A 14027-nucleotide genomic window follows, 5' to 3' on the forward strand; every position below is an offset into this window, starting at 1 on the left:
GGTTGCACGAGAGGAAAGGTGGCGACGGTGAACGTCTCATCCGGCCAGTGACGAAGCGGAGAAGTAGACGGGACCCACGGCAAAAGTTGGGGAGGAGGAAGAGGGGAGAGAGAGAGAGAGAGGGGAATCCTAAACGCTATATCCATGGTAGGGGCGGTAGCCTTTGCTCGTGTCGTCCCATCGACGTGTTGCGTCAGTGGCACCAGTGAACCTCTTTACACGGTCAAATTGCCGAACTTTTGATAGATTTAGATCGACGTGCGCTGCTTCGAGATTACCGCCCAGTGGGAGCATCAAGTGATGGGTGGTGCAGGAAGCTGAGGTTTCCACTTCCCCCCAGTAACGTGTTTTTACATCCCAAGAACTCTGGAAAACATTTTTGTTTTTCGACACACGAGTTTTGTAGCAAAATAAATAAATAAATAAATTGAATTTTTGGGAAGAAAAAAAAATAAATTAAAGTTTTGTAGCAAAGATATCACTGAAGATAAACACAACAAAAGATATCACTATAAAACTAAGCCGAAAAAACTCTACCATCACAAATCTGAGTAATTCGGAATCGATTCATCGTGCCAAGAGTGCTCAGTAAGTAATCTGTCATCCAGAAAACATCGGTCTTCGTACATCCATCCATCACGAGAAGCTTCAATCAAATGCCCATGCACTTTCAGCTCGAATCCGTTGCAATTCCTCGTCGGTGAAGTCACATTCGATATCCAAAAACTCTCTGATTTCCTCGACAGACATGCCTTTGAACTTATCGGCCAGTACTTTACATGAGAAGTCGAACAACGAGGTCGCTTCGATGTAGTTGGCAGCTCCAAGCACGTCGATCATCGTATTCATGTCCGTCTCTATCAACTCCTTGATTATTTGCGTCACTTCTTCAGCATCATTCTTGGCATTCACGTTCAACAACTCTAGCAACTTAGCAAGCACGGGAGCTGTGACGTTCAAGAGGGGGACTTGCAAGCCATCGGCGCCGCCCATGTCCGAGATGAGGTTTCTGATCATCTCACTCTGGTTTGTGATTTCTTCCACGTCTACCACAAATTCGTCGCCATTGGAAGCCATGAGAACAATAGTCTTCATTTCGGGTTTCGATTGTGACGACTCACCCACTAAAATTTCTTTAGACTCAGTCGACATGATTGGTTTTTCCGAGAATTCAGAAACCCTAAGCGAAGGAAAAAGAGTCAGATGGCATAAAAATGATTTGATCATTTCATTTATTTATTAGAAATAAGAGAGTTCTTATTTCGTAATCGAGAGACATGCAAAGTATCATTTATACTGTGAGAACAACCTAAAAGGCTGCACTGCACGATCTACTTCTTTATCCAACACACCGATCGAGCATGACGTGAAATAGCTATACAAGTCTTAGCAAAGGATTCAAAGCCAACCTCATCTAGAAGAAGAAGAAGAGGAAAAAAAAACAATTTTAAGTTATAGTACCAAAATCAAATCGAAAAGACTTGTGTCATCGGATCACTAAAAACATTTTTACTATTGAAAAGACTTGTATTACATATTTAATTTAAAATATATTAAAATATAAAATAATTCAAAATTATATGTATTAAAAATATAAAGTATTAAAATTGATAAAAAATAATAATAATCTTAGACAAGTGATAAACAGAATATCGTCGATCAACATTTTAAACATAAACTTCTATCCAAATTAAATAAATCTAATAATATCTAAGAATTAACTATGTTAATATAACCCAAAATAAATTATTTTAATAATATAAAATAAATAATCTATTCAATATAGTCGTTGCGACTTAAGTAACATAGGCATATGAATTTTTCATATCTCAAAATGGATATTGTTTTAGTCATCCAATATCAGTTCTACCGTAATAAACTTATATTGCACATGATATTTTAAATTTTTAAACTCATTTTTAATTTGTCTCAACATTTGATTCATTCTTCTATAGTCATTTTAGTGATCAAAGAGAAAAGAGATAAAGAGAAGATATTCATTTTAGTGATCAAAGAGAAAAGAGATAAAAGAGAAGATATGTAGAGGATAGGTGAAGAGAGAGAGAGAGAGAGGGGGAGATGAGAAGGCAAAGAACAACTAAAAAAGAGAGATGATTTTTGTAAAACATATCACCTTCTTCTCAAGTTAACCCTAGTTTCAAAATTGACATAAAGAATTTTGCTTGAGTGATTTAAGCTAAGAATATTCAAGTAATTTTTGATAATAGATAAATTTTTCTGTACGAGAAAATCTCGATGTTCTATTGAGGAAAAACCTTCGTCCTAAATAAGAATATAACTTCTTTTATAATTTCTATCTTTTATCTTTTGTTTCATTTCTTACAATTTTAACTATATTAACAAAACCAGATTGGGTTTATTTAACCAGATCGATTTATATTTAGTTATTCAAAATATAATCGGAGCAATTAAGTCATTCTGAATTTTTAACATAATTGATCTAATATGTGAATTAAACTGGCCAATGGTTTGATTATTAATTTTTCCAGCTCGATCGTTCGATTTAGTCTGATTATGATACATATGAGTAGAACTCCTACAAACGAAGACCAAAGAAAAACTCCATGTTATCTATCCAACTCTTCAAAAACCTCATACGAAAATAAAGAGAAGCAATAACATAAGTTTTCTTTTTTTACCTATTATCTCTCTTTTTGTGATGTCCAGCCAAACTTCTTGCCACCTGAGAGAGTAGCGTGAGGAATGATGGGTATTTATACAACAAATGAACCACATTTGGCATCTAAAACCTTTCCCAACTAATTATGATTCCTAATTCCAAATTCCAAATCTACCATCTAATTATTACCTACTCTTAGTTCATTTTAATGAGTGCCAAACTAAAATTTAATTACCATAAGCTAATTTAATAAGAGAAATTTTTATTACATTAAATAACGTAAAAAGACGCTCACATGTACACTCAAACCTTATATTTATCACTTATATAATAATGTACTAACTATTCGAATGTCTCAACAAAGATATATAATCATATATTTATCACTTATGGCGGATTGGAAAAAAAAAATTAACATTTTTCTTTCCCTTTTGTCTAAATTTTAGTTTTTCATGTCATATACCATATATTTTTAATAACAAAGTTGAATTTATTATCAACTTTTATTTAGATTTATACCTATAAGGAAGACAACATTCATTTTGCAACCCTTTAACTTTTAGCTTTCAAAATTCGAGTTACCTTTCTTTTTCAAATATGAAATGGTTTTTTGGATGATCATGTCTATAACAAAAGTTGTATTTATTCTTAAATTGAAAGTATGATTTTGGGACATATGAGATTGGTCCTTGGGCAAATTTAGTCCATGTCATATTCAATATTATTTGAATAGAAATCAATCTCTTTGCTTCTAAAAGGTTGAGACATGTTTTCTTAAGGTCATATTGAGAGAGTGTGTCTGACCTTAAATTTAAATAGAGCTTGTTTTGAGATTTTTTTTTCCAAGTGATCTAATTAATTTATTATTTTTAGTGGAATATAGGCAACTTTACCTTTTCTTTCATGTAAGCCCATGTTTGTGTTTTCAAAAGCATTTAATTGAAGGGATATTTTGAAAATATTATCTTTTAGTTTTTAGTTTTCTTCCTTCACTAAATCGACATTTAAACATGTGGTACATAAAGAAAGTTTCACATGCTCATTTTTAAGCTTTTATATACTTGACTTGATTTATTGTAGTCATACAACAATTCAACATATGCATAATGTAACTCATTATAAGATATCAAAACGAGGCAAATTAGATCCATCGCCTCCTTGTGCCATTAGAACATTATTTGTTGGTTGTTTCTATATCTCTTCATAGGCATATATGATCTTCTCACCATAAGTCACAAGTAGTAGCAATAAGGTTAAATCTTTGACCTCGTGTATGGATGTGATCCTTAGATTCATAAATAGAAATAGATTTATCAAGAGTTTTTAATTGAGAATTGGATAAATATATCACCAATATATTTCATTGTTTTATCATTAAAAAACTTAAAAGTATGCCAAATATTAAAAATGGATTTATATGAAAATTCAATCAAACTCATTTTGACCTAAAGTATAATACAAATCAGATTATAATTAGAAATAGATTTATCGAGAGTTTTTAATTCATTGTTAATATTTGAGAATTGATAAATACATCACCAATATATTTCATTGGTTTATCATAAAAAAGCTTAAAATTATACTTAAATAAACTTACGCCTTTATGGTAATCTTAAAAGTATGCCAAATATTAAAAAAATATTCAAATATTAAAAATGGACAGATATGAAAATTCAATCAAACTCATTTTGATCTGTGTTACACAACATCATTATGTTCAAAGACTAGCAAAGTGTCAATCTATCTCGTCTGCCCATGCATGATGTGCCAAACCATCTCTTCTCTTTGTTGAATGCCTGTTAATTTTGCCTTGGTTTCTTGAGTCATGTCAATGTGGCATTATGCTCTATATGTTCTTGTTTCTTGAATCGCACTGTAGGCCTTTCTCATCCAAGGAGAAGGTCAGCGGTAGTTGGACATGCTTTGATGATTCATTTCGTAATCTACTCGGAACAACTGCCACTGGATTTGCCTAGATCAACTAACTTCGATCAAATCTGACATGCAACTCATCTTTATTTGTGTCGCTACGACACTACGCATGTGAGTGATTAAAGTCAGTATACCTTAATACTCTCGCAAGTCTCAAGCTTCTATTGTACCTTATACGAGTGGTTCAAATCAATGTATACCGAAGCCCGCATGTTTTTATGTATCCAACAGCCCATATAAAGGCAATTTAAGTTAGTACATCCCAAACACTTCAAGTTGCACTTAATATCCTTATTATCTCATGTGCCTAATAATCCCTACATTTATGGTTCTTGAGCATCTACACATCTCATTTGCCTTATATGGGTAAAGCATGCTAACGTTACTTCATCATATTTTATGCCGATAATATCTATTAAGTTCTTGAGTCAAATATTATACTATAATATAGGCAAGCCGAGTAAATGATATGACTATATTTGATGAGGAATGAAAAACTTGCTCGACACATAACACCCAATTGGTTATTGGAGCCCACTTAGTGACTAGATCATGTTGCGTCATCTAAGCTCACATAAATAGTTAGATGAAAAGGCAGCACCGTAAACATGTCTAGTCAAAATTACATATAAAAATGAATATTCCCTTTCGAAACTTTGGCTGAGAATATTAAGGGAGGTGATATGACACATTTTGATATCGCTCGTGTGGACCCAAGCAAATAGATATGATGATGTAAATGTAAAACTTCAAGTCCGATGTGACGTGTAGCACACATGTGGTGAGCAACCGCTCGTCGCCTCCTCCGTACGAACGACATCATCACGGTACAATTGTCCTAGAAAGCTCGGGGCGGCACTACGTGACGCCGATTCATGCATGGTCAGCACTCGCACAAAAGCTTAAGTCGACCATAGTTAATTGATCCTATACGACCAATTCATTCTCGCAGGTTTAAAAGCTAACCTTCCTTGATTAAGAGGAGGGGAGACTCAACTCCCCCTAACTCTACAATGCCGACTTGAACTTCGGAGGGGTTGAGTTGAGAAATCCCCCTCCCGACCTCGACCATTATGCAGGAATCGACATCGAAGGAGTAACAACCCGTCGAGGGAGAACCGCGCTCGAGAGACGACGCTTGGACCTAATCCAACCCGACGTCAATATGATCGAAGCATCCGCGTGCGCAACCTTGTGCATCAGGGACTGGATCGAGCTATGTTGACACCTCGATCACGACGTAAAGGTTCACCAATAGGAGGGTCTTTCTAGGGATTCATTTATCTCATTCTCCCGCTTTCTAAACTCATATAGGGGTCTCGTTAGATGCTATCGACACAATTTTGCATGATTATTTTGCTAAGAAGGAAATACCATAAAAGAGACAACATGAGGTGGCGACTAGCTTAAACAAATATAAGGCATCATCTAGTTTGTTGACTTCTCTATATGGTTGTTGACGATCATTTTTATATTAAAATTATTATCTTATATTTTGATGATAAAATTAATTGATAAATTTAATAAACTATTCTTATGTCAAGATAAATGATACATGAGATACTTAACTAAGAGTGCGGACCACTAGAGGATACATGAGGATCAATTGTCAAGTTGAGAATTGATATCAAGCTAGGGGATCGAACATCAAGCAAGAAAATAAATGTTGATCCAAAGGATCAAACATAATGTTAAAGGATTGAAGTCATATAATCAACTAGCATGCTATAGGATTGATTGACATAGGATTGATTAATGTATCAAAGGATTAATCGGAGCCTTGGTAAAGTAATTAGGCTATGAATAAGTTGCTATTGGACTAAAAATAGGCTTTCACTAAAAATGAGTAATGGTAATGATGATAGATAATTACGGTGGTGCCATATTCCATGTTTTAGATACTTTTACTTTAGGTTTATTCAAAGCCTTCAAAATAGAAAGGCATTAAGGTTACTTGATTTTAATCCAAAGAGTATGAGCGAGATAATGAAAGTCAATGATATTTAGAAATATGGAATCACTAAAGACTTTTGTTTCTTCCATTATGTTATTTCTTTATTTAGACACTTTCTCATTAATTTTACAAATTATAAAAAAATTAAGCATATTTGTACTAATTTATCCCCAATTCTAATAATGAGAGCAATATTCTCTCATCTAGTTTAACAATTAAAGAAAATAATGATATTCTTTAGTAAAGAAGAGGATCACTATATTATGCATCCTTCCATATTCAATAAGATGGAATACATATTGAAATATTCAAATGAACTTTTTTTTACTTTATATTTATTTTGATATTTGAAACATTATCAAATTTGATTTTCAAAGTCAACGAAACTAATGCATAAATATAATGATTTTAAACAAATAAATATTTTTCATTGAATGCTAAGACTATGCATGACTTATTTGTTTATTAAAAAAGTTCAATCAAATTTTCACTTATAAGAAATCTAAAATTAATATATTAGTAAATAATTATAAATTATTATTATAATAGAACCAACTGATTTTCAAATGTTATGAATGGGTTAAAATAAATTGTAATATTAAATCGATAAGTAAAGTTCTTAAACAAAATTGACCATAGAAGAAGAATAGAACCAAAACATAATTCTACACAAAGGACTCATGCAATCATTTAATTTATGATATGAGATACAAAGGCACACACAAAGTAAAAAAATAAAGTTGCCATCTCAAGAAAGGGATTATACAAGTGAAATCAAAGGCATAAGGTAAAAAAATAATTGATAAATAAATAAATAAATATATTTTTATGTTAAAAAAAAGTAACTTCAAAACTAACTCAGAGGATGAGAGTTTGAAATCTCATTCCACTTCTTTTTTTTTATAAAGGTATTAATTAATCTAACTAATAAAGATCTTAATAGTTTATCATAAGATTCTCCATTACATTTTTATATAAAAAAAATTTACTTAATATTTTTTAATAATCTAAAAAGATAAATATAAATTATGATTCATTTACTTTAAAATAATTTTGATATTTAAAACATTGAATATGTAATCCCTAAATATATCATTATTTACCTAAAATCAATTTAACTCATCATATAGAAAGCCGTCAAAACTCTTTGTGAACAAAAATCAATTAGTGGATGGAGAGGGATGCAACTATTGACTTTTTAGTCTTACGGGGAGGAAGTGGGAGAAGAATAAGAAAGCGGCGTATGCGGCACGGAGTCATCGGTGCCGGTTTCGGAATCATCAATACGCTGCAACTGGCTCCCCCGCCGGCTCTCCAGAACCGTCAGCAGAGCCTCCGCCTTGCTCTTTCCCCTCGCGCTCACCCCACTGTCGCCGCCGGCCAGAGCCCTCACGGCCGCCTCCGCCCCGTCCACCTCCCTGACGTCCCCCACCGCCTTGTCCCCGCCGCTCTTTACCAGGTTCAGCAGCGCAGCCGCAGCGTTTTCCCTTGCCCTCCCGCTCCCCCCAACCACCAGATCCACCAAGACGCTGACGCCGTCCACCCTCCGGAACGCCTCCACGCTCTCGTCGCATCCTGCCACCTGGGCGATCACCGCCGACGCGTCCTCCACCAACCCCCTCCGCCCGTCCTTCACCACCAGCGCGAAGAGGGGCGGCACGGCGCCCAGCTCGACGAGGGCGGTGCGGTTGAGCGGGTAGAGGGCCAGGCCGAAGAGGGCCTTGAGCGCGTCCTTGATGGACCTAGTCGGCGCGCCGGGAGCGCCGAGGAGGTCCACGAGGGCGGCGATGAGGGGTTTCTTTGACCCGATGACGGAGCGGTACGCTTCGACGGAGAGGAGGCTGTAGAGGGTTGCGGCGGCGTGCTGGGCGGCGGCGGGGGAGAGGAGGCGGAGGGCTGCGGCAAGGGCGTCGAGGATGCCCGGGGTGCACATGAGCGCCTCGCGGGCGGAGATGGAGAGGTTGAGGAGGGCAGCGGCCGCGTTCTCCTGGGCCTCGGCCGCAGACGAGTGATGGTGGTGGTGGTTGAGGAGGCGGGCGGCAAGGAGGGGCACGGCGCCGGCGTCGGCGAGGGGGGCGCGCATCTCCGGGTCCTGCTTCGACAGGCGGCGGATCTCCGCGATGGCTTCGGCAGCGGACTTCGATTCCGCGGCGACGGAGCTCAGGCGCTGCACCAAAGATCGGGCCTTCTGCTGCTTCTCCTCCATCAATCGCCCTCCCTAACCCAATTGCTCCTTTCTTTATTATGGACATGGCACGGATGAAGGTGTTTTAGTGGGATGCGTGTCCACTACAGTAATGGATAGTGTTGACTTCGCAATCGTTGAAGCTTTCGCGGAGTTAATGGTGGTATACCTTTTTGACCAGTGTTGTTGGGATGAACGATGCAGTCCTATGGACTTTTCTGACATATTTAGTTGTTATTTTATATGTTTTGGGGCACATAAAAGCCAAAAACAAATTGGAAGCAGAGCTATGTATTAGATTCTGTGCGTGCCAGCCTAGGAAATTATAATTAAGTATTAATCATATTTCTTTTATTTTAATGGGGTGAATTTTGGATCGATCTTTTTAATTTATTAGCCATAGCTTGTTGCTTGGTGACCCAGAATTTATCTTTCTCATATGCACTCACTCTATTTATTGTTTTGGAAGGTGTCTAATGCAAATACTAGAGAAATCCTCGGTCTATCTCGTTCTCTTTGCATCAAAATCTTTGTCACGACTCATGAGATTATGTTCTATTTTTTTAATAAAATTATGTGGTATTAATTTTTATTTATTTTTTTAGAAAAGATAAATATAAAATTTAATCTTAGGCCCTCATGAGCTATAATAGAGATATAATGACATAATGAACACCTTAGTACCATATATGTAATACTTCAATGTTATATAATTATTACTTCAGCGTCACGTGGTAGATACCTCAGCACTATATGTTCAACACATCGATGTCATATTATTATAGACAAATTTGTATAAAGAGTATTTGATATAATATTTATGTATGTTAGTATCTTTCGGTTTTACATATTTTGCACAGCATATAAAGAGTTTATAATAGGTTTCACAATCCCATTTTGATTGAATTTTATAGTTATTTTAGTCCAAGTTGTGTGAAGTGACAAAGGCACAACTGCTCAAAAATAGGTTACTCAAGTAGTTATTTTAGGAGTTTTCTTACTTCGTAGAATGATACAAAATATCAGCGAGTAAAACACCATATAGTTACCCATGTAGCACACGGTTGGATAGGCCTTTGGAGTATTATCTAGGATTGATTCACTATCTTATTTTGCAGTAGTATTATATGGGTACTTATGGGGACTTTTGACTGCAATGGACCACCTTGAATCCTTTATCACATAATCGTTTAGAGCTTACGAAATCTATGCTTATAATTTACATTGCCTATCAAGTGTATGCTGAAATGTCTACTTATGAGATCTCGAGTTAAATATTTTCTTTGACTCGTTTTCTCTTTTGCAAGTTCTTGTGGGACCATAAGAGGTTTCGGGGAGACTAACTCTTTGCAGATAGACACGCAAGGGTATCGCCCAACTTAGAAAAAATCAAATAAGTTCATGACACATGGTATTAGAGTAAGACAAGCATACTTAGAAATAGTTGATATGGAAATGTGAGGGACCTAGCGAGGCTACGATGAGGGTAGCCAATATATATGACTGTTTGAGGGAAACAAGCGTAGTGACGTAGGAAAATGAGTCACTTAAATGAGTGAAAATCCGAGATTGACATTTAGAGAAATAGCCAACCATTCACATGAGAGGCATTACAAGGACACGCACGCTGGGAAGAACACGTAGTGCATAAAGGTTGGAATAGTTGAGTTTGAGCTATGACTCAATGTTGGAAACCAAACTTGATAGTGCTTAAGATAAGCATAACACTTGACAAAGTATAAGATTGTATAAAGAGGGATAAGTTGCTCGGTGATTGAAAGAGTTATGCAAACCTCACAAAGGTGAGGAAGATTGCTAACTCGAAAAATTTGATACTAATGTAAGGGCTTATATACCAACGATAGATTGTTCATGGTCATCCCAAGGTAACTGAAACTCGATGATATGGAGCATAAAAATTTTTTCTTCGTCATAAGAAGGATATGTCCATAGGAGGCTGAAGTGTATAATATGTGTAACATGTTACTAGGTCTTGAGGGGCACAGTGAGAGTTATACTAACAAAAGAGTCACAATCTAGCAAGTGTGTTCATGGTAACGAAATAGTGCACAGTTTTTTCAACAAGGTGGAGTAGTCCAAGAGGATAGTGGTCTCTGAAACCTTTAGGGGGAAGGGTGTGAAGTGGTAAGTCACTCTAACGAGACAAATATTTAAGGGAGACAAGTCTTAGTTCTCTAAAGGGAGAATCATATACAATGGACTACAGATGATGGGAGGTACCTCAAGATGACATCTCCATAAACCTCAATGGATCATGCGAGTGGCAAGGAATTTTTGCATGATCTCACATGAGGTAATGTGTTGGTGAATACATTATGAGATCAAGTAGGGGAGTGACCCTAGGTAAAGTAATATTTTGGTGGATGCATTGTGAGATCAAATGAGAAAGCAATCCTATACAATACCAAACAAAGATACACTTAAAATTGATATAGAGATCAAACTCAATAGATCGTTGACCCATAGAATAGTGGGCGTGAGGGCAACCATCAAGTTAATGCAAATCGAGGAGTGGAGCAACTTAGGTAAAACTTGGTGAAGTATCTAAGCCGTATGAAAGAAGTCAACATAGAAGATATAACATGGAGTGGAGGCACAAAGCTCTCATTGGATAAAGGCCAAGGACATAAACTCTTATAAACGCAAGAGTGAGATAATGTCATTCTCTAGATCCCTTGTTCTGATGGAGCAAACCATCTTATATGGTGCTACAATCGAAGGGAGCTTCAAGGCACAAGCACCTTATTTCGATGAAATAATTGACAAAGAGACTAAGGCGACTCAACTCGTAGAGGCGATGTTAAAGTCAAAAGGCTTTAACACAGGGCAAGAGGATATGAAGGTGGGTACTCTTGAAGAATATATTGTAGTACTGCTATTTAAGTTGTTGCAAAGGAAGTTGTGCGTAGTGGAGATTGTGCTGGGGGCAGGGGCTGAGGATCTAGATAATGGTGCACTAATTTTAGTGAAGTCATCGATTTTGAGAGTTATTGGGCGATAAACTATCATAGAGTTACACTTTGTCTGTGTGTGACCTAAGAGTGGGTGGGCGAAGGTCGATTGCTAAAGGAGCGAACATAATTGGAGAGGATGAAGGCCTTGAAATGTGTTGATAAAGCCACACATGGTGAGATTGTAGTCAGAGTTTGTCTCACAAAAATCATAATACAATGGAGATGTCATCAAGAGGTGACATGGTATAGTAGATCATGGTGGAATAGTTTGAGGTGATACAATACACATGGGAGAAGTCCCGTGAGGGACTTAATCATACGCATATATAATCAAGAGCTACAAGAAGTTGCACTTTAATGAGCAATACAATGACAAAAATGGTTATGGATTTAAGGAGTGAATGATATGGTACTGTATGGGTCTGACAGCACTATACCTAGTATACGGTCTCTAGGATATTAGATGGATGAAGGACTATAGGTACATGATAACTAAGGATAGATAGGTCCAATAGATTGAATTCCCCTGTATCATTTAGGGACTGTGGCGTAGTGGCATAGTACGTTTGTAATCGATGAGTCGAGTGAATTATTATGGAGATAATAATTCACTGAGCTAGAAGGAGTTTTGACAGGTATGACTCACAGCCAGCTCGATATTGGGTCTAGAGGGTCACACACATATGGTAGGCATTGCAATGAGTAGAGGTTCATATATGTGATATTCGTCGGAAGCCTTATCTTATTGGATATCCAATAAGCCCTTGAATTATTGGATCCTATGGACGAGATCCAATAAAAGCCCATGAGAGATTATTGGATAGATATCCACTAATCTAAAAGGCTTGGGTAATTGGATGCAGATCCAATACCCAATAGGGGAGGATCCATCAGGGTTTGGATTCAGTGGTTCATAGGCTAGAGTCTTTGCTTGCCTCTCATATTCTCCTCCCCCCTCTTCACCTCGGAGTAGGCCTAGAGATTTGAGGAGCGTCGTCGCAGCTTGCTGTGTGGATCACCACTTGAGAGGAGGATGCTTAACCTCCTTCACCCTCTCCTAGAGATCTGTAGGATTCAGGGATATACGATCTCCCTAGGTAATACAATATACTCTATACGCAGTTTTAAGTTTTCTGGATTTTTCGCACCAATCCTCACATGATGACGAACATCTCTTTGGGAATAGAGGATTTTGTTTTTTGTTCTTCCGCTGCGCATGTGATGTCGCCCCAAGATTTCCCAACAACACCAATATAGTTGAACCCCCAAATAGGTGGTTCCCCTTGTAAAAGAGGCTCCTTACACTAATATGGTGAAACCCTGACACCAATATAGTTGAACCATCTAAAGAGGTGGTTTCTGACACAAACATAACTGAAAACTCAAAGAGGTGGTTCACGATACCAATTTGGTTAAACTCCCAAAGTGGTGTTTCTCGACACCAATATGGTATAAACCCTTGAAGAGATGGTTTCTAACATTTACATGGTCAAGCCCCCGAAAATGTGGCTCTTGAGAGCAACACGATCGAATTGCTTGAAGAGGCAACTCCTGAGAATGACGGGATTGAATTTAGTTATAAATCATCCTCGACAATGATGTGATCAACATAGTCCAAAAGCATCTACCGATATTGATGTAGGTCAAATCGATCTAGAAATATTTTTCGATAACAACAAAGACTAGATTAGCCTAAAAGTGTCTCTTGATAATAACATGATCGAATTGGTCCAAAGCAATTCTTACAATGATAATATAATCAAATCAGCCTAGAGCCCTCTTATGATGACAACACGGTGGAAATGACCCAAGGCACTTCTTTTGATGATAATACAATTAGAATGATAAAATGACCCAAAGCACTCCCTTCAACAACAATATGATTGAATCAACCCAAAGCATTCTTTTAATAATAGCATGATTGAAATTTTCCAAAGAGCTTCCTTTGATAACAATATAGTCAAAAGAACCCAAAGCGTTCATTTTAATGACAACGTGATTGAATCGACCCCAAGTACCCCTTTTGATGAGTGCATGGTCAAAATTGCCTAAAGTGCTCCTTTCAACAATATTACAATTGAAATATCCCAAAGCATTCTCTTCAATGATAGGATTACTAAAATGGCCCAAAGTGCTTACTTCGATGACAACATGATTAAATCAGTTAAAAGCATTTATTTCAATGACAATACAATTGAAATATCCTAAAGTGCTCCTTTCAATGATAACACAATCAAAATGACCCAAAGAGCTTAGTTCGATAATCGTGCCATCGGATAGGCCTAAAGTGCACCTTTTGATAACAACACGATTGAAATTATCCAAAATGCTCATTTTAAT

General features: G+C 37.0%; 2 protein-coding genes across 2 annotated transcripts; both read right to left on the bottom strand.

Annotated features, from left to right (window-relative positions):
• Positions 1-648: 648 nt before the first annotated feature.
• LOC135652326 (SKP1-like protein 12) lies at positions 649-1095 on the bottom strand. The gene has a single exon (XM_065173169.1). The coding sequence runs from the start codon at positions 1093-1095 to the stop codon at positions 649-651; it is 447 nt and encodes a 148-aa protein (XP_065029241.1).
• Positions 1096-7549: 6454 nt separating this feature from the next.
• Positions 7550-8986, bottom strand: LOC103970516 (U-box domain-containing protein 11-like). The gene has a single exon (XM_009384315.3). The coding sequence runs from the start codon at positions 8731-8733 to the stop codon at positions 7732-7734; it is 1002 nt and encodes a 333-aa protein (XP_009382590.2). The 5' UTR covers positions 8734-8986; the 3' UTR covers positions 7550-7731.
• Positions 8987-14027: the final 5041 nt, after the last annotated feature.

The sequence above is a fragment of the Musa acuminata genome, chromosome BXJ3-11 (assembly GCF_036884655.1).
Source record: "Musa acuminata AAA Group cultivar baxijiao chromosome BXJ3-11, Cavendish_Baxijiao_AAA, whole genome shotgun sequence".
Lineage (NCBI taxonomy): Eukaryota > Viridiplantae > Streptophyta > Magnoliopsida > Zingiberales > Musaceae > Musa > Musa acuminata.

Excerpts from the sequence above, each read along its gene's own strand:
- LOC103970516 (XM_009384315.3), bottom strand. The coding sequence starts at position 8,733 with ATGGAGGAGAAGCAGCAGAAGGCCCGATCTTTGGTGCAGCGCCTGAGC.
- LOC135652326 (XM_065173169.1), bottom strand. The coding sequence starts at position 1,095 with ATGAAGACTATTGTTCTCATGGCTTCCAATGGCGACGAATTTGTGGTA.